Consider the following 20,493-nt stretch of genomic DNA (forward strand, 5'->3'; position numbering starts at 1 on the left):
CTCTCCCTCTGCCTCTCCCCCCACTTTCATGTGTTCACTCTTTCTATAGAAAATGAATAAATCCTTTTTAAAAAAGGTAGACAGGGGCGCCTGGGTAGCTCAGTCAGTTGAGCGTCTGCCTATGGCTCGGGTTGTGATCCCGGGGTCCTGGGATCTAGCCCCACGTCTGGGTCCCTGCTCCACAGGGAGCCTGATTCTCCCTCTCCCCACTGTTCGTGCTCTCTCTCGCTCTCTTTCAAATAAATAAAATCTTTAAAAAAAAAAAGGTAGATGTAAGTACAGACGTGGACCAATCAAGGTATACCATTTAGTGGAAAAAAAAAAAAAATCAAGTCATAAAACAATATCTAAATTACATTAAACTTAAAAAGAAAAAACAAGCATATTGCATTTTACATGCTTCTACATAGATATGTAAAATGAAGAGCTATGTAAAATTCATAGAAAGGGTTAGGATGCACACCAAACATTCTGTCACTTGAATCCAGAAAAGAGCAGGGGATGATGGGAAGGCAGGGAGAAAATATTTTTCAAAGTTCACCCGCCAGGTGTAGGTGCACATTTTCAAAATCTCATACCTACAGGGAAGTAGATGAAAGTTTATATTTCCTATGAACTTAGGGATAGTCAAAGTCATCAATCCTGGTAAATTCTGTCAAAGGCACTTTTGCTTTAGCCCTATTTCCCACTGGATTTACGTTCTTTTAACTAAAAGACCCTGGTGCCGGCATTTGCTAATTCATCAATGAGTTTACAGAAATACTGAAAGGATCTGGGCTAAACCTGTCACCACCAATAAACTTCAGGAAAGTTCATTACAGCCTCTGCTTGAAGTGGGTTATTCAAAAGATTTTGCAAGAAAGCAAAAAAAAAAAAAAATCTAAATTTCTTCGCTATTAGTTAGATGTAAAGTGCCTTTTTTTTTTTTTAAATGAAACATGTTTGGTGGATTCCAGTATATCAAACTTAAGAAATCACTTGCCCATTTAAGTGCTAAAACAAAGGATTCCTCGTTCAAGAGTAAAACACATAAAAGCTTTAGCATTCCTTTGGCATTTCATAAATACCATTTTTTAGTAGCATCTCTACAATTCTGGCTTGAAGGAAAAGGATAGATTTTCTAAATTAGAAGTGATATTTTGAGTATATAATAGAGAACTTCAAAGTAATCTTCCTTTGTCACCTGAATAAGCCTTCTCAGTTTTCGCACATAAACCCTAAATCCTGCGTGGAAGCCTCTGTCCCTGAAACGCTATAGTTAACCAGCAGATCCGTTTTCTGCGGTTTCTTACTCATTTTACCAGCATTTATTTTCATCTTAAATACTAAATTTAAAATATTTGCAGGGCGCCTGGGTGGCTCAGTCGTTAAGCGTCTGCCTTCGGCTCAGGTCATGATCCCAGGGTCCTGGGATCGAGTTCCACATCGGGCTCCCTGCTCGGCAAGAAGCCTGCTTCTCCCTCTCCCATTCCCCCTGCTTGTGTTCCTGCTCTCGCTATCTCTCTCTCTGTCAAATAAGTAAATAAAATCTTTATTAAAAAATATATATATATATTTGCAAGTATTTTTGAGACTTCTAGCATTAGACAACACGGAAGAGAAAACTAGCAGCTCAAGGTATCTTGCATTTCTTAGGGGATTTGTACAGTTTCAAGATGCTTGCTTGCTTCCCTTGGAGGTCTTTGCTGGGAATTCTTACTACCCAAAGTTTTGAAGTACTGTTCTTGCTATAAGGCTTTAAGTCCATGGTTCTCAAGTGGGGCGATTTTGCCCCTTCTCCTCCACCACCACCAACACTGATATCTAGCAAGGTCCAGAGACATGTTTGGTTGTCACAAGTTGGCAGGGGAGTGAGGTAAGGGGTGGGTATCGGTGTCAGGGATGCTGCCAAACATCCTACAATGCACAGGACAGCCCCACAACACAGCACTTTGCAGCCCCAAATGTTGACAGCGCTAAGGTTGAAAACCTCGCTCCAGGTAAACAAGAGATTTTCCCCTCATCACCCTGTCCCCCTCTCACCAAGACCTAATCCTCTTCAAATCACCATAAACCTGCCTCCCCCCACGCCCCACGTCATCCAGGTGGAGATGGTGGAGGTCACTGCTCCGGCTACCCCGGCCCCCTGCTCTCCACCTGCTGAGGAAGGGTGTGCGCGAAGGGCTTCCTGCATCCGGATCACAACTGCTCTCACATTTCATTCCAAAGTGAAGCCACCGCCTGAGCATCAAACGAGTCTCACCAGACACCAGTTTCATTTAAAAGGTGTTTGGAATTATGAAAGGTACTACTTTCAACTATCACATCCAACTAAGAGCCTCCCCCCGAAGTTATCACTCACAGCAGGCCTACTGGCTGTTGACCTTACATATAAACTCACTCACAAATTCTCTTCTTGGGATAGACAGAAAGCAGAAAAACACACAATGAATCACATCATTTCACCAATCCGTATATTATACTAAAAGGAAGAGATCGGAGGAAGCTCTGGCCCTACTCCTCTCAAGGCCCCCCCATTTTTCACTAAGTTCACATCAGTGACAGCCAACAGCTTGAAGGATGTTCACCCAGGAATGTGCCACCAAAAAGAAGGGATTCCACAGCCCGGGAATGTGGGAAATGCTGGGTCAAATGCATGCGTGCATGCACACAGACTCATGCACACAACACTTTTCCTTCCTAAACTGCTGCTGTGAACTCTCCGTGAGAATCTTCATTCTGGGGACCCAGGCTGGGAGCACCCCCAAGAGTACTGGGAGGCCAGAAGCTTTTGGGTGAGACATCTTTGGGACATGCTTGAAACAAAGTGTAAGCGGCTGTTCTCCCTGGGAGATGGTTATTAGCAAATAGGAATGCATTGTGGAATGGAGTGCAGGGGAGATGCTTCTGGCCCATTTTCCCGAACAACGTCTAACTCCGTGTTTCTCCTAGTGGCTCGGCTCCACGGGCACCTCCGCACCAACCCCGAGGACAACTCAAGAAGGAGCAAGCGACCCGGGCGCCTGGGTGGCTCAGTTGTTAAGCAACTGCCTTCGGCTCAGGTCATGGTCCCAGGGTCCTGGGATCGAGTCCCATATCGGGCTCTCTGCTCCGCGGGAAGCCTGCTTCTCCCTCTCCCACTCCCCCTTGCTTGTGTTCCCTCTCTCACTGTGTCTCTCTCTGTCAAATAAATAAATAAAATCTTTAAAAAAAAAAAAAAAAAAAGAAGGAGCAAGCGAACGAATCTCCAAACTCGGAGGAAGAATAATAAAAAGGTAATTCTACAGGGGCTCTGCCTTAACTTTAACACCGCAGAAGGGAGGATAAAGACATGGTTTGGCTGGTTCTACGGTCACGGCCAAAGGAGGCTGCTTGTGTTGTAAAATGCACAGGCGCACACGTAGGTACACGTATATGCGGTCAAGGAAGAAAACTCAGGAAAGGGAGCAAGGGATCTCTCAATGTTTACCTACCTGCGGCAGCCGGAGCCACATCGGCGTCACGGGGCAAGCCCGAAATACCTTGCGGATCTTGACAATAGGAGAAATACTGGTTGGCCCAGAAGCAGCGGCTTTGAACCTCAAAGATATTTGAGCCTGCCATCGACTGGCTGCAGAAATGACACCTATAAACCACAGTATGCTGTCGTGGTTAGAAGCATGGGCTCTGGAGTAAGGCAAATTGTGGAGCGAGTCCTGGCTCTTCCCCTTAGAAGTTACAAGACTCTGGGCAAGTTACTTAACCTCTTCAAGCTTCTGTTTTCTCATGTGTAAAATGGAAAAAAATAAGATCCACTTCACAGAGTTACTGTGAAGGTTAAATAAAACAATCCAGGGGCGCCTGGGTGGCTCGGGCGATTGAATGTCCGACACTTGGTTTAGGCTCAGGTCATGATCTCAGGATCGTGGGATCGAGCCCCGTGTCGGGCTCCGTGCTTAGCACGGAGTCTGCTTGTCCCCCTCCCTCTACTCCTCCCCCTGCTCTCTAATAAATAAATAAAATCTTTAAAAATAATAATAATAATCCAGATAGGTACTTACTCCTACCCAGAATACCTGGAATATACTTAAGTACTAATTACTGTGAGTTACTATAACATCAAAACAAGGTCAGCGAGAGGATTCTAGCATAGAGAAAGCCCTAGAAGAAATGAAGCCACAGCTCTGGTGCTCTCAGTTAGGGTACAACAAGATCGATGCCATTAGAATTCCCAACCACTACCTGGGACATAATGAGCACCCTTAAATGCCTCTTGCAGATAGGCAGCCCCGCAAGGTCTTCTAAGCACAATAAATGCAGAACAAATGTTTCCTATCCTCAATGACCTGAAATAAGAGCACTGTGTAACCAAAGAGGTTAGAGCTACATGTGAAATTCCAGTGGAGGTTGACAATATCCTAATGCTCCAGATGAGAACAGAAAAGTTTTACAATTCTACGAGTCATCTAAAATCAAAAGCATTAAAGCCTAATTATTACCACTCAAGTGCTGAACTATGTGTTTCAACTTTCCCAAAATTAACATCGGCCAGATAAACCAGACTTGCCTTTTGCCAAACAGGTATGTACCTATGAGGGGCCCCAAACACGAGCACACACAGCACACACACACACACCCCTACCTGGGAGAGGCCTCAAATACACATCTATGTACACATGAGACCCTAAACATTAGGCTTGAATAATTCCTCCAGCCATTTGGCCAAATTTCCTACCGCCGGTGTGTCATTCCAATGCATAACTCAGACAATCGGCCTTTGCTATGCATTTATGGAGCAAATGCTGAAAACTAAACATATTGTTTTTGTGATTTTGAGTAAACAGAAAATCGACAAAAGAGTCCAGCTCTACACTCAAAAGAGTTCCTACACCTTAGCTACTATACTGAAGAATAGTAAAGGGTGCAGAAATTGGGATCAGAAAGATCCAGGCACGAATGTCAATTCCCAACAACTCAGCCTCGGCATATCTGCTAACCACTCAGAGCCTAAAACAGGGTAAGACCGCCCCCTTGTTGGGTCGTAGATGTTTCAGTAGGGGGTGTTTCACTAGCCCAATGCCAACTACCACCCATGTAGGGTTAGCAGTAACCCTGCCCTCCAAGCCACAGCTGAGTAGACCAGGACCAATTAGCCCGAGGTCTGGAGAACCTGAAGTGGGACCGAGCAATACAGGTGATGTTACTAGTACTGTAGACGAGGATGTGGGAACACAGGGGCTATGGGACAGCCATGTTTGCCAAGTGCACCGGAAGGAGAACGCAGTTCTACCAAAGGAGAGGCACAAAGAGAGCAGAGGCCATGTGGCCCTGAAAAGAACGCAGAGCAAGCTCAGTACGAGAGGACGTGGGAGTTCCCCCAGCAGCAGTCATGGCCTCGTCATCAGCTCCTTTTCTTCCGGTGTGAGTTTGAAAAGCTATGTCTTGATCACGTGTCCTGTGAAGGCAGGCAAACTCCGAACAATCTAGTGTTTTAATGCCTTCCCATGTGAATCTTGCGTAGAAGGAGCTACTGCTTCTCCCAGTCCGTTCTCTTAACCTCCGCCAGCTGAGCAATGCGTGTCCCCACCCGCCATATCACATGGAGGCTGCCATGTAGAGTTGGTTCTGATTCAGTTATCCGGCGATCACCGGCAACGGTAGCTCATCCTGCCCTCACCCGTTCACCTGTTCACACACCCCACAGTCCTTCCGGGGGCCTTTCCTCTGAGCACACACAGTCCCCATCACCCAACAACTGCTGTCCTGTACTTTCACAGACCCACTTGTTCCTGCCTGTCCACTAGACTCGTGACCATCCATTTTCACTCTGCCTTCTGACAACCGCTGAGCACCTATCTCGTCTCTGACTCCTAACTTCTCCTGACACTTGGCATGCTCCAGAAAGGCTGGGGACTTACTACCCCACTGCATTCTGAGCTTACCTCCGACCCAGATAACTTCCATAGTTCCAACCTCTTTCTCCAGGGCCGACCCCATGGCCTTGCCCATCCTGAACACCCAGCCTTGTTTCTATTGCCCCAACCGCACCCCACTGCCCTTCCAGCAGTCTCTGACTCCTCAGCAGCTACACTCATGGGCCAGCCAGGCACCCCCACCACACCGGGCACAGGATTCTGCACCAAGCAGGGAGCTGACAGATCTAGCCGACAATTAAAAATCCTGTTCAGTGTGCCAGATTCATATATCATACAACTCCTGAGTCCAAATTTCCAGCAAGATCTAAAATTCAACTAGGATATCTGTGAAATGGAGTTTTCTTTTTTTTTTTTTAATTTTTTTATTGTTATGTTAATCCCCATACATTACATCATTAGTTTTAGATATAGTGTTCCATGATTCATTGTTTGTGCATAACACCCAGTGCTCCATGCAGAACGTGCCCTCCTCAATACCCATCACCAGGCTAACCCATCCTCCCACCCCCCTCCCCTCTAGAACCCTCAGTTTGTTTTTCAGAGTCCATCGTCTCTCATGGTTCTTCTCCCCCTCCGATTTCCCCCCTTCATTCTTCCCCTCCTGCTACATTCTTCTTCTTTTTTTTCTTTTTTAACATATATTGCATTATTTGTTTCAGAGGTACAGATCTGAGATTCAACAGTCTTGCACAATTCACAGCGCTTACCAGAGCACATACCCTCCCCAGTGTCCATCACCCAGTCACCCCATCCCTCCCACCCCACCCCCCACTCCAGCAACCCTCAGTTTGTTTCCTGAGATTAAGAATTCCTCATATCAGTGAGGTCATATGATACATGTCTTTCTCTGTTTGACTTATGAAATGGAGTTTTCTTAATAGAGAGATGGGGATGGTAAGCTATCTCATGTAACAGACATCATTTTATCATTAGCTTACTTAATCAATGCACATCCCCAAATTTAAAAAATATACTGGGGGGTGCCTGGGGGGCTCAGTAAGAAGAGCATGTAACTCTTGATCTTGGGGTTGTTAGTTCAGGGCCCACATTGGGTGTAGAGATTACTTAAATATATTTTTTTTTAATTTAAAAAATTATGGGGCACCTGAGTGGTTCAGTCATTTGAGTGTCAGACTCCTGATTTCCGCTCAGGTAATGACCTCAGGATCCTGGGATTGACTCCATGCTCAGCAGGGAGTCTACTTGAGGATTCTCTCCCTTTCCCTGCTCGCAAAAGTGCACGCACTTTCTCTCTCTCTCTAATAATCATTTTTTAAAAATTAAAAATTTTTAAATGTTTTTAGAACTTTTTTAAATTAAAAAAATAAAAAATACACTGAAGCTTTGCACAGGCTCTTAGAGTTCAAACACAATACCCCAAGCTCCATCCTGAAACTCAATTTCTTATTTGGCCGACCAAGACCTTCCCCCGAGACCTCCTGATCCAAGGACTCCGGGGTGGTTGCCTTCATCGTGTGCTGGAGAAGGAGGTGGTGTTGATGAACCATCCTTCCACACTTCTGTGTGAGGTGGCTCACTGGAACTCCTATTCTAAGGAAAACTCATAATCAGAGAAAGACATGTATCATATGATCTCACTAATATGAGGAATTCTTAATCTCAGGAAACAAACTGAGGGTTGCTGGAATGGTGGGGGGTGGGAGGGATAGAGTGGCTGGGTGATGGACATTGGGGAGGGTATATGCTATGGTGAGCGCCGTGAATTGTGCAAGACTGTTGAATCACAGATCTGTACCTCTGAAACAAATAATACATTATATGTTAAAAAAAAAGAAGATAGTAGGAAGGGAAAAATGAAGGGGGGGAAATCGGAGGGGGAGACGAACCATGAGCGACGACGGACTCTGAGAAACAAACTGAGGGTTCTAGAGAGGAGGGGGGTGGGGGGATGGGTTAGCCTGGTGATGGGTATTAAAGAGGGCACGTACTGCATGGAGCACTGGGTGTTATACGCAAACAATGAACCACAGAACACCACAACAAAAACTAATGATGTAATGTATGGTGATTAACATAATAAAATTTAAAAAAATAACAATGAGGCAAAAAGAATAAAATAAAATAAAAAAATAAAAAGAATGTTCCAAACCATAAAAAAAAAGAAAAATCACAAGTCACCTCGATTCCCTGTCAGGCACGGAGGCAGAAATAGTGGCAGGCCAACTGCTCTGAGTCCTCATCTCTCATCAGATACTGACTCTCTGAACCAAACACGGCAGAGTCACCCCCAAGTGTCAATTTAAGGCCAGTCTTCATCACAAGGACTTAAAATAGATACCCCTGCCACATATCTCAGTATTACAATTATCTTCTGTTTTATCAGACTACAGGTGTCAAAGGGGTTAAGATACTAAAGGAGGAGTAACGCAGTTACGTAGCAACAGGAACACACTGATCTGGTCAGACCGTGTGTACGCAGAAATCAACAGTCAAGCCAGTGTGGACACCGGCGACCGAAACCGGTTCTGACCCCATTTGCGCTCACTGGCATCCCATGCAAAGCCACAGGGTGAGCCCCTGCAGAGTGAGGCAAGTTTTGGAGAATCAGATCACTCTGGAAGCAGAGGAAGCAGGTCCAAAACCAAGGGAAACGATGGAAACCCTTGCTACCCAACGTGTGGTCCAGCAGCAGACCACCATGACCGGCCAGCTTGTCAGACGAGCAGAACCTGGGGCCCACTCAGCCCTACTGCGTCGCTATCTGCATTATCTAACACAGCCCCAGGTGATTTGCATGCAAACTAAAAGTGTGAGAAATGCTACGTAGACAACAAGGGCACCCAGGACCAGGCATGGGACTGAGGAAAAGGTACAAGACACGAGCACCAAGCAGGAGCCGTTATTTGGAAAAGGCAGTATGACCTCAAAGCCAGCTCGTCCCTGGCCCAAATCCAAGGTCTGTCACTCACGAGCGTACCACCTTGGCCCAGTCACTTCACCTCTCTCAAGTCTCACCAGGGATGGTAATTATACTTCACAGGGGATGTTAAGTGTGAGCATCCAGCACATGGTAAACTTGTGATAAACACTGGCTCCCTGTCCATTCGGAAGCAGACACCAGCCTGGGATGGCTGTCTAGACCCAGTAGTGCAGAGAGATGAACTAGGAATATGTGGGAGAGAAAAGAGGTCCAAACTAGAGGAGCGCGAGTTTCTCTAACCAGGAGACATCACATCGTCTTTACGCTATCTTTACCAACCGAAAGGGGAACTCAACATCAATGAACATGAATACTTCGGGGCACCAGACAGATTTCACTGCTAAATTTCGTTAGATGTCCATCCAACACTCCAGAACAGCCCTGTCCAATAGAAGAAGAATGAAAGCCATATATATAGTTTTAAATTTTCTAGCAGTCACATTTATAAAAGAAACAAAGGGGGATGTGGGGGGGTAAATAAATTTTAAGTTAATAATTTTAATTGAGTAATAAATTGTATTCCACCAAAATAGCCTTGCTTCAACATGTAATCAATATGAAAAAGTATTAATGAAATATTTTACAACCTTTTTTTTTTTTCTTTTGTATAAGTCTTCAAAACCTGGTGTGTAGTCTATGCTTACAGCCCATCCCAGTTAGGACTAGCCACATTGCGAGCAGTCCACAGCAGCACGTGACTAGCGCCCACTACACTGACATTAAAATATCACCCATAGATTCCTTCTCCACTCAATCTTCTATCACCACCAAACCCCAGTGTGCAAGATACTGACTATCTGATCGCTGCCCAGCAAATGCGGGAAGCAGAGTGAAACTGTGGTTAACCTGCCATATTTTCACAATCAGGTTTTGTTTCTTTTAACTCCGGTTAACATAAATCACATCAACTAGACTATAACCATCACTGATTGGGCTGGATTTTTCTGGAAGTAAAGACAGTCGAAGTACGAGATAATAATGACAAAATTCATCTGACATCTTCCAGCTACGAGTGAATGTCCAGCCAAGTGGGAACTAGGACACTACCCTCCTGCTTACATTTCCCCCACTTTAAACCAGGTAGAGGGCGGCTATCACTGAAGACATTACAGACGAGGCAGGAGACACTCAACTGTGGATTTTCATGGGCCAAAACAAACCTACTTAAAAATGAGCTAAGAGGCAGGACAGGAAAAACAACGCCCTCTACGATGAGAGAAGAATGTCAGAGCAAAGGCCCTTCCCCTAAACCAGGGAAGCTGAGGAACACAGAACAGCTAAGATTTGAGGGAGGACTCACCCCGTAGCAGGCACTCCGCTAAGCACTTTACATGCACTTAATCTTCGCAACAACCCTCAAGAAAAGCATGGCCTAGAATTTAAGGAACTTGCTCAAGGTCCCAAGTTGGCAGAATGCAGCTCTAGGTCACCGAGGGCTAAGCAAACAGGTGTATGTCATCACTGAGAGCCAGGCAAAGGCCACTGAAAATCCCCGTGGACTGAGCCCCCAGACTTAACTAGAACACTAGGCATGATCACGTCTCAAACTAGAGACCTCAAACTACCTCTCCCGCTCTTGCTCTGTTAAATCAGCAAAACAGTTAAAGACCAGCTTACCAATGAGCACCTGTGTGGTTCACAGGACGTAAGGACTGTATGTATGAGCTGGTGCCTACGCCACCCAGCACATAACACTGGACGGCACAGAGACAGTCCGTAATGACGCAAGCTGCTTTAGACTGGGAGTCCAGCGTGCTGGGTTCTAGGTCCACCTACCCACCCCTCCCTCTCCCCAATTTGGGCTCGCTGTAGAAAAGGAGGTAAGTGTACATGTTTGAAGTATTTCCAGCTAAGGGAGCTTTAAAAACAAACAAACAAAAAAAAAATACAGGGCTTTGAATTTTCTAACTTAGTAAGTTTTTCAGCCACCTAATTATGATTCAGATCCCTAGAAAGAATTTGTTCCTCACAGAAGAAAATGATCAAAATCAATACCCATGAGACCAATGAGTCAGCCTTTGCAAAGCCAGAGTTTGCGTCCCAAAGAGAAAAAAAAGGCTGAATTGAGAAAACATTCAAGAACTACACCTTGATTTTATCTTTAGGCCTCTCTAAATCCTGCAAGATGCCTGGAATCTCTAATTATGTCAAGTTGTACTAATATCTAACTGAAAACAATACAAAACCTGCATTTTCCGTCCCTAATGACCATTGACTACAGGCCACTTAGGCGGGAATACTTGGGGCAGCTAAAAAGGCCACTTTGAGTTTGTCTAAAAATGACTTATTTTAGTTTCCAGATTTAGATCAAGTAGAATTTGCTCTCCCCCTCTCATTCTAAAAGAGGAAAAATTCAGAACTTCCTGTCTGCAGAAGAGGATTCAAAGAATTCTTTAAACTAACTGTGTCAGCACTACTTCCAATTTATTTTGAGTTCATCCTTCTCAAAGAATAAATAAAAACAAAAACATCCCGGTTCCATCTTCCTTCCTTTTTTTTTTTTTTTAAAGATTTTATTTATTTATTTGACAGAGAGAGAGACACAGCGAGAGAGGGAACACAAGCAGGGGAGTGGGAGAGGGAGAAGCAGGCTTCCCGCGGAGCAGGGAGCCCGATGCGGGGCTCGATCCCAGGACCTGGAATCATGACCTGAGCCGAAGGCAGACGCTTAACGACTGAGCCACCCAGGCGCCCCAATCTTCCTTCCTTTTTATATCCTCACCCTATACTGCCCAGTAAAAATGTACTCTTTTCAACCCGCTTTCTCCCACCGTCTCTGACGTACCGACTCTCCTCTCCATGCTGAGTGAAGTCAGGAAAACAGGGCTAATTACAAGTGAACCTCAACTGTATCCCAAACTTCCCCATTACGTGTTCTCACCTCTAACTTGAACCTTATCAGTGCCTTTACCGCCTAGCACCTACCCGTGCCCTCTCTCAGGCTCCTCCTCCTAGCCTCCACACCCCTAAACACCTTCCAAGGTTTCCTCATGCCCACCAATTCTGCTCCCCGAAGCAGAACAGCCTAGTGGTGAGGAACCAGCTTCAAATTCTGCCTCTAGTATCGTTTATGAGCTGGCGGGCCTTGGCCAGGGTCTTTGCTTCCCCCCGTAACATGGGAATAAAAGTACCCAGCTCCTCTCACTGTTTCAGTATTACGTGAAATAACAAGAGGAGAGGCCTACCATGAGAGGCCGTGTCTGCAGACGTCAGCTACTAAAATGACTTTCTGCCTCTCTGGAAATGTCTCGCCCTCCAATCTTCCAAAGCACGCATCATAAGTTCTTCAGCCCCTCCTTCTTTAAGGCTTTAACTATATAAACCATTATCTTATGGAACCCCAAACTCAACCTTTTTCACATCTTTCTTCTATCATCTCTGTTCTATGCCCATTCCTCCCAGTTAGGCCTCCAGCCCAAACAGATCCAGGCAACAGAGGACACCTCTATGGACAACTCAACCCAGACGTGAACCCACTGTATGGAGCCCCTCACGCCCACCCTCCCAATCTACTCTGCCTTCTGAATGCAGTATCTCACAGAAGAAAACAACCAGCAGCAAGAAACCTCAAGGAGCAAACCTGGCACCGTCCTCAGCTCCTCCCTCTCTACCACACCCCCTTTCTCATCGGGTACACACAACTACCCCACCTACCACTCCATCCCACTGCAACGCCTGGGCTCAGGCCCTCTTCTCTCCTGGATTTGCTATGGTGGTCCCTTCATGTGACCTCCCTGCCTCCAGCCTGGAGAGTCTCCATTCCCTCCTCAGACACTGCCCCAAGACCTCTGTCATTTCAAGTAAGGCTTTCTGCTTCTACCGCCTCCACAAGGAAGTCCCCACTTGAGTGCACTGTACAGAATGACCTTCAGAAGTCTAGCCCTTGACTGCCTCCTGATGTCATCTCCTACTCTCCCACACCCAACCCAGTTCTTCCGGCCCCGCTCTCTGGGCCCCGCTCTCTGGGCCCCACTCTCCCGGCCCTGCTCACAACACCAGGCTTGCTCAGTGCCTTTCCATAAGCTGCCCCATGGGACTAGCGCTCTTCCCCTACTCTCAGCTAGCTGTTCCTACTCTTAGCGTCTTGCACGGTTCAGCACAAAAGCCACCTCCTCAAGGGCTCCTCCCTCTGGACACTGGGCATTAGGGAGCCCATTCACATTCCTATCATAGCAACTGTAGGCTAACTTCCCACTAGAGTGTTCGCTCTGGATTCCTTTTCTCTTGGTACGCTCAGCGCCTAGCACAATGTCTGGTGCTTAGGAAACATTCAGCACCTGCAAAACGGATGAAATAATCCCCAAACGAAGATCATTTCCCACTTCTCGGGCTCTCCTCGGTACAGCACCATAACCTTGGTCTGTTTGTTCTTCCCATTCCTGAACGCTATTTTATCCTCTAAAAAAATTTTAAAAAGTTAAAATTAAAAAAAAAAAATTGAGATTAAAAAAAAAGCTCCCCAAATCTCCCTACTTCACTGCCTAGATTTTGCTTAAATATTTTCATTTCCTTAAAAGGCATCAAACCTGAACAATAACTTCAGATATTAAAACAACACCCATATTTTGGCAGTCAAAAACTAGGACGAATTATAATTAATAATACGTTGTTTACACAACTCAGATTTCAACAAAGGTCTTCGGTACCACTTTCCAAAATTGTGATTCTGTTAACAATTTGGCGGGGTATTGAACCTGAAGACAAATGTAAAAATTAAACTGCCAAATGTTTCTGAAGAGATGAAAAGTAATTGTTGTTGGAAATAAAGGATATTTTACCACTGGCAGTTTTCTGTTCCCACTTTTGGCTAATTCCGATTAGTTCTGGGTTATAAAGCATGTCATCCCGTTAGTGAGTGGTCCATTATCATAATCATCTCTCGTGTGTCTTCAGATAATGCTCCCTGCAATCTCTTACTTGGGAAGTCTTAGCTGCAGCTGACAAGGCCAGATCGCGCTCAGGAGCTGCGAAGAAGAGCTGAAGGTGCTTTCATTCAGACTTCTAATTCTTATGTACTGACCGTATGGCCCCACCATGCCACTTCCCCCGAAGTATTTAGGGCAGAGACATAAAAACTGACATTCAGACAAAAGCCGGTATGCAAACGTTTACAGCAGCTTTCCTCGCAAGCACCCCCAGGGAGAAGCAACCCAAACGTCCCGGGGAAATGGATAAACAAACTGTGGTACGTCCATATAGGGGTCTACAGCTTGGCAACAGAGAAACGGCCAGTACGGAGACGCGCGACAACATGGATGGATCTCAAATGCACTTTGCTAAGTGAAAGAAGCCATTTGTATGGCATTCTGGAGAAGACCAAATATAGGGACAGCACACATCGGTGGTTGCCAAGGGTTGCGGTGGGAAGAATCTGCCTACCAATGTACAGCAGGAGGAAAGTTCCGGGGGTGATGGAAACATTCCCTGTGGATAGTGGTGGTAGATACACAGCGCTATACGCTTGTCAAAACCTATAAAACTACACACCAGGGTAAATTTTACTGGATGTAAATGTAAAAGTGAAAAAAGTTAATTATTTAACCATGACTCTGTTAAAGATCATCCCTCAAATATAATTAACACACAGGTGTAGATTTCCTCAATGTTTACTGCAGATGTGGTTACTGTACTGATTAGGAAGAGATGTTAGGGGAATGAGGAGGGAGCAACCCCAAATCTTTTCCAGATACTTCCGGTTTCCCTTGCACTGGCAACCGTCCTGGGGTCCCACATCAGGACAACCTCTGCTCCAGCTGTGGACAGCTAGATGGGGAGTTCTAGCAAGGAGATGAGGGAGGTTATTCAAACCCAACAGAAGACAGACCCAAGAAAGCATTCCAAGGGAAGAAAAAAAAGGAGGACGGGAGACACAAATCTGAAAATTCTAACTCATCCTAGTCAAAGGTATATGTAGAAAATTCCATCTACATGTTGGCTGCCTCCCTCCTAAACCCTTCTTTAAAAAGGAGTCAAGGTAGATGGGGGCAGGGGATCTCTTTGTGAGAAAAGGGAGGCGGGGGGAGAGAAACAAGCCTCCTCTCCTGAACCAGGATGCTGAAGAGTCCTAAAAGCCCTGGGTCTCATGTTTCTTAACGTGGAGAAAATAATTCCAAGTAAGCAAATGATGAAAACAAAGGTTCAACACCCTGTGACACTTTCCAGTGTACCCTCATCAGCCAAACCCCCACATCCCTCCTCCAGAGGGGATGGCCAGCTTGTCATCATCGGAGCCTGCCGCAGGCAATCCCTGGCAGGCTCCAGGTGTGGCCATCCGCATGGCGACAGTGACAGCAAGGACACAGGCCCGGCCCCAAGTGTGGGTGCCACCCTGTTCCCTCCTGGCTCTTCCAGGAAGGAGAATGCTGTTGCTCATTCTCCACACTCACATTCACATTCCCAAGCCCAGAAAACTCTCCGTTCCTGTTCCTGTCCCCGGAGACCTGGGCCTGCTACATTGTTATACCTCAGCAGGAGACCGCCACCTGAGACAAACCTCAGTCCACAGATGAGCTCCTGATTGCTGCCCCGGAGAACCAGCTCTCCAAGCTTAAACAGCCCTTGCAGCTGGAAAGACTGGCCTAAATGCAAAACAAATGCGATTTTCCAGGAGCCTTCTGGGGGGGGAGGAGGAGTAACAAAGCTAAAAACGACGGAGAGAGTAAACCAGAACATTCTGTGACATGCAATGCCTTACAAAAAGGGCTCTTAAAACATACTATCAAGAAACATTCATTGCACGGGGTTAGCTGTCAAAGTTAAATAAAAATCACTGACTTTCTAAAGACAAGAGTGAAGGACTAAATTATAAAACAGCTTATTGTATTAAGCTAATTAAGGTTTATCATATCAGCCATCTGAGTTTTAGTTGGCACCAGAAAAGCAGGGGCAGCGTATCATGCAACGTGGATTGCGATCTGCTTTGCAAGCAGATTTCTACCACACTCAGACACAAAACCTCTGGCAGTCGAAAATGATGTAGAATTGAAAACCAATTTTAGCACAGTGATTTGTAAAGAATTTTGTTCCATCATGTAAGCTATTTACTGGTATATATCAGGCCAAGATTACATTTATCTTTATTAAATACTACACAAAGTATTCTGAGCTAACCATGCCCTCGCTTCCCTTTTACCAGCTTTATCACACACTGGATGCTCTGCAATCACATGAAAAAAATCCTTAACAATACAAACCCTTGCATACTTGACACCCTTCACTGCAGACACTCTGCCCACCAACTGCCAGCACACAACTTCACATATTCTAAGATCCTCGGCATTTCTGAAAAGACTCGACTCTGCACAAATCCAGGAGGAACAAAATCCCCTCTTCAAAGTAGGGGACAAATGTATTTTCAATCCTGTCCTCTATGGGCTCCTCTTGACTGTACTTCTACCAAACCAGGACACAGAACGAGTTCTCTCTGTCGTTGAGATCATACTGGATAGGATTCTGGAGCTGCTGGTTTCCTGTTTGGGGAAGTTGCAGCTCTTTGCACCAGGAACCCCAAGGCAAAATGTTCAGTGTTCCCCCTGTAAGCGCTCACTGCCTTTGTTCTTCACTTTGCTAGACTCCTTACTGCTTTCTTCTCCCTGCTCCTCGAAAACCTCTGGTTTTGGGGGGGGGGTGCGTAAAAACGCCAGCTCGAATTTAACTGCAAGCTCTCTAAGGCATCAGACATTTTCCACCATCCACTGCTATAAAGCTTTGAGTTAACAGGCATCTTTACACAGATGAAGCCAGACTAGCCGGTTTCCTCCTGGTACGGCATTAGCATTCCACGTTAAAATGTATACCACCAATAATCCAATGGCAAACTCACCGTCAACAGCCCCCAAAATCAATAAAAGCCATTCCACCACTTGCCTCGGAGTTGACAAACCTTTCAGGTTAACACAGAGCACAAGGTAAAAGGAAGGTGATGAATGAACAAAAGGCAAATCTACCTTCAGACTCCTCAAATCCTAAAAAGGAGGCTAGGCTGCCTCGATTTGGCCAAGTCCTTCCTTTTTTTTTTTTTTTTTGTCATCATCGGGATAATGCTACATGTGTGCTGCTTTAGTCTTATGCAAAGCAGTGCATTCTCCACAAGGCCCTGATGCCTACCATTCTCTAAACTTGCCTCTTTCCAGGCCTGCCTCTTTCTAAAGGACTAGCCACATGCGAGTTAATGAAGTCATTCTGATTTTGTCTTGATAGCAATACCATCATAAAGTCACTCTAATCCCATTAAACTTGGATAACATTAAGAGTATTCCTTCTCCACTCGGAGCCCCAAATTATCTCCAGGGTACCAATCCACTGTCCATCTGTCTCTGCATGGACCTTCAAATAAACACTTAAATTCATGCTCAAAATATCATATCTCACCTTGTGAACCTTGACCTTTTGGAAAGACTTTGGCCCAATGTTCAGTTACTGTCACACGGTTGCATTCTCTGCAAATATGAAAGGGTTAAAAGCAGCCCCAGTCAACAGGCCTACAAGGAAAAAAAAGACAGCATGTATGCCTTACAGTATCACTGGAACGCATTTATGCTCATTTCCTAGAACAATATTGTTACCTTTTGGCCTTCATAATAGTCAGAAGTATCCCCAACACCCTTTAGTAGCTTCTAAAAGGAAAAGCACAAAACAGAACATACCCTGCAAGAGAAAAAAAAAAAAAAAAAAAGGCATGCAAAGTAGCATTCTCCAGCAACAAACAAACTACCATCACAAATCCATCAGTTCATTTTGGTTTTGTTTTGTTAGAAACACAGAGAAAGAGAGAGAGAGAGACTGCATAAACCAAGTGTCCCCACCCTAGCAAGGCACATTTTTTCTTTAATAAGGGTCATAAATCTCAGCTCCTTGTCCATCCCTTAAGCAAAAGAAAAAGGCAGGAAAAGCCCAAGTAATCTCAGACCTTGCAAACCTGCACATTTTCTTCCATCTTCTCTACACAGAATCTTTTAGGGCTCCATTAGTCACGTACCAGTGCTGTGTGGTGTCTAAGTGTGCATTCACATACTGTGTTGGGATGGTACCTTCCTGCAAGCTCCTCTGCTTTTGGCTGCCATGAAGGGAGGAAGCTGCTATCCCACTGTAGTAGCTCAGTGACTGCATTGTGTTCAGGAGCTGATCTGCCTCAAACCAGTTTCAGCCGGTTCTGGTCACCCTACATAAAAAAGCTATGGCAACCCTCCCTGAGTTGCCAACAAGTCCCTGAAAATCATCAGCACAGAGGGGATCTCGCTAGGGGTTGCTTTTCCCTTTCAGGTCTTCGTGAGGAGGGGAAGGTCATCGTGTGTCCCCCACCACCACCACCACCACACAAGCACACAGCCTTGGAAATGCTCACCTCCCAGGCACCCCAGAGCCCCTCAGGGCCCATCCCCCCTGCCCGTCCACCCCAAAGCCCACCGCAGACACTGTTTCCCCCTCCTTCTCCTTCCCCCACTTACCTCCCACAACCTGGCTCACACCTTTGTGTACGTGTGTGTCAGTGTGTGTTCTCTGTGCTAGTGGCTGACAAAGAGCCCCCAGGAAAGCAATCTATGTGTGTCTCCTCACACTGCATGCGTCGGCTGCGGGAGCGGCCTCGGCCTCCTAGCAGAGTGGTGCTGGCTTGTTGACCAGGCTCCTCTCTGCCTGTCACCCCCACCCCACCCAGCCCCCTCCTCCCGTCCCTCTCCTCGCTCTCCCAGCCCTGTCACCACCACCAGCAGCCCCCCCAGTCTCCTCCTCCTCCTCCTCCAACCTTCTCTTCTTTCAAGCACCTGGGGGGGGCGGGGGGAGAGAAGTCCAAATCCCTTCACCTCGGGGTAGGAAACTAGGGATGCCTGGGGTGGGGAGGGGGGGCAAGTGAAGGGGCAGTGAGAACGAGGGGCACAGAGGCCTTTAAAGAATCCTCTGCGCACCGCCAGCGCTGGAGGGGGTAGGAGCGAGCTCCTGCGCTCACGTGGCCCCCCTCGCTGAACCTGTGGGGCCTAGCGAAACCGGCTCGTCCTCGGCCCCCCCAAGGAAGCTGGCGGGGCGCGAAGGCCAGCCGTCCCCAAGGCCAGGGTGGGACAGGCCACTGCAGTCAGGCCAAGGGGCCTGAGCCTCACGCGCTCGCCCCGGCCCGCAGGGGTGGGCCCGAGGGGCCGGCGCGCCCGCCTCTCCCCCGCAGCCCACCCGCGCGCCCCGGCCTGCGCTGCCCTCGCCCCTCGCTCGCCCCCGGCCGCCCCTCGCCGCCCCCCGCCCCGCGGGCGCACACCCACCCCCTTCCCGGGGTTGGCCTTCGCAGCGGTCAAGCCCGGGCGTCTGGGCCGCAGCTCGGATGACCTTTGTTCAGCGCGGCGCCGCCGGCTGCTGCTGCTGTCGTCGGAGCGGCGGCGGCGGCTTCCATGTTACGGGCGTGTCATCTGCATTCCCGCGGCCGGGCTCTGTGTGTGCGCGTGCGGTGGAGCGGCCTCGCCGCCGCCCGCCGCCGCCCGCCGCCGCCGCCGCCGCCCGCCGCCTCCCGGGCTGCCGGCTCCCGCGCCCCCGGGCCGCCCCGCCGCCGCCGCCGCGGCCTCGCCGTGCGCCCGGCCCCGGGCCCCGCGCCTCCCCGGGCGGCGCGCTCTAGGCCGCTCGGCGGCGGCGGCGGCGGCGGCGGGGCGGCCCGCCACGCCGGGGCCTACGGCTGGGGGTGCGGGCCCTGCGGCGGCGGCGGCGGCGGCGGCGGCCCGAGCGGCGAGCGAACAAAAGGGAGCGCGGCAGAGGGGGAGGGGGCGGCCGGTGGGGGAAGGGAGGATTCGGGGAGAAGGGAGGCGAGAGCGCGAAGCCCCGCAGCCGGCGGGCGCGGACGCCCGGCCGGCGCCGACTCCGCGGCTGCGAGGGGAGCCCCGCGGACCTGCCAAGTCTCGCCCATATGGGGCTGCTGCATGGCAGCTTCGCCCCGGAGAGCGGGCTGGTGGTGCTGAGGGGATGGAGGGAGGGCTGCTTTTTTTTTTTTCCAAACGACATTTCGGGCTCTCACCCAGTCCTTTCCATGGCCCCAAGCCGCAACTTACTCGAGTGGAAGGAAGCAAGGCCTCGCCAAAGATGGTTGAAAAGGACCGTGAGCCTCTACCCAGGATCTTGAAGCCAAGGTGGTGTTTTGTTATCCTCGTAATGGTGGCAAATAAGCAAGAAGAGAGCACGCTATCTTCAGATCAATTAATCTGAAATTCTCCCTGGAGGTGGAAGAAGGGGTCTCCTCTGCTTAGTTAGTGGTTTGGAGCCCTTTTCGCCTTAAACTGAGCCACAAAAGAATGGAAGACACCCCCTGGGGTGGGGAGAAAGCCCTGGTGTAAAAGACACACGGTTTGCTTTCAGAGAAAAAGCCACTGGGGCCAGATTGAAACATGGCATGTTCAGTTCTTGTAGGATTTTTTTTTTTTTTAATGGGGGAATGATATTGAGTAAACAAGATGTAATAGCTCGGTCTTTAAATTCAAGAAGGGAGATGGTGTACAGAACAGCAAGCACATATTGTACATAGAGCAGGTGGTCAGAGGCTACAGAACGCAGAAAGATACATATATAAACCCCGTGCAGACCACAGAGGTGTGTATAATCGTTAGCACGTCCAAGAAGGAGACAATATGCTACCAACAGATCAGGTATGCTCTTTATCCAGCCCTGGGTCCTGGGTCCTACCTCTTTCACGGA

The 20,493-nt window shown here is 47.7% G+C and overlaps 1 protein-coding gene across 17 annotated transcripts in view; it reads right to left on the reverse strand.

Annotated features, from left to right (window-relative positions):
- The window catches only part of ZNF532 (zinc finger protein 532), a 107,264-nt gene extending 87,213 nt beyond the window's left edge, over window positions 1–20,051 (reverse strand). Inside the window, exons 1-3 of one of the 17 annotated variants that reach the window (XM_078060252.1) lie at window positions 19,080–19,283; window positions 17,400–17,481; window positions 17,206–17,273 (exon numbers count right to left, since the gene is read on the reverse strand). In XM_078060252.1, the coding sequence (XP_077916378.1) occupies window positions 17,206–17,273; window positions 17,400–17,413 (82 nt within the window). In that variant the 5' untranslated portion in view covers window positions 17,414–17,481; window positions 19,080–19,283. Of the gene's footprint in view, window positions 1–16,657; window positions 16,774–17,205; window positions 17,316–17,399; window positions 17,482–17,743; window positions 17,764–17,812; window positions 18,182–18,281; window positions 18,457–19,079; window positions 19,297–19,853 lie in introns of those variants that run through there. The other 16 variants (XM_078060251.1, XM_078060236.1, XM_078060239.1 and 13 more) reach the window with 16 other exon arrangements.
- Window positions 20,052–20,493: the final 442 nt, after the last annotated feature.

This window comes from Halichoerus grypus, chromosome 13 (assembly GCF_964656455.1).
Source record: "Halichoerus grypus chromosome 13, mHalGry1.hap1.1, whole genome shotgun sequence".
Classification (NCBI taxonomy): domain Eukaryota; kingdom Metazoa; phylum Chordata; class Mammalia; order Carnivora; family Phocidae; genus Halichoerus; species Halichoerus grypus.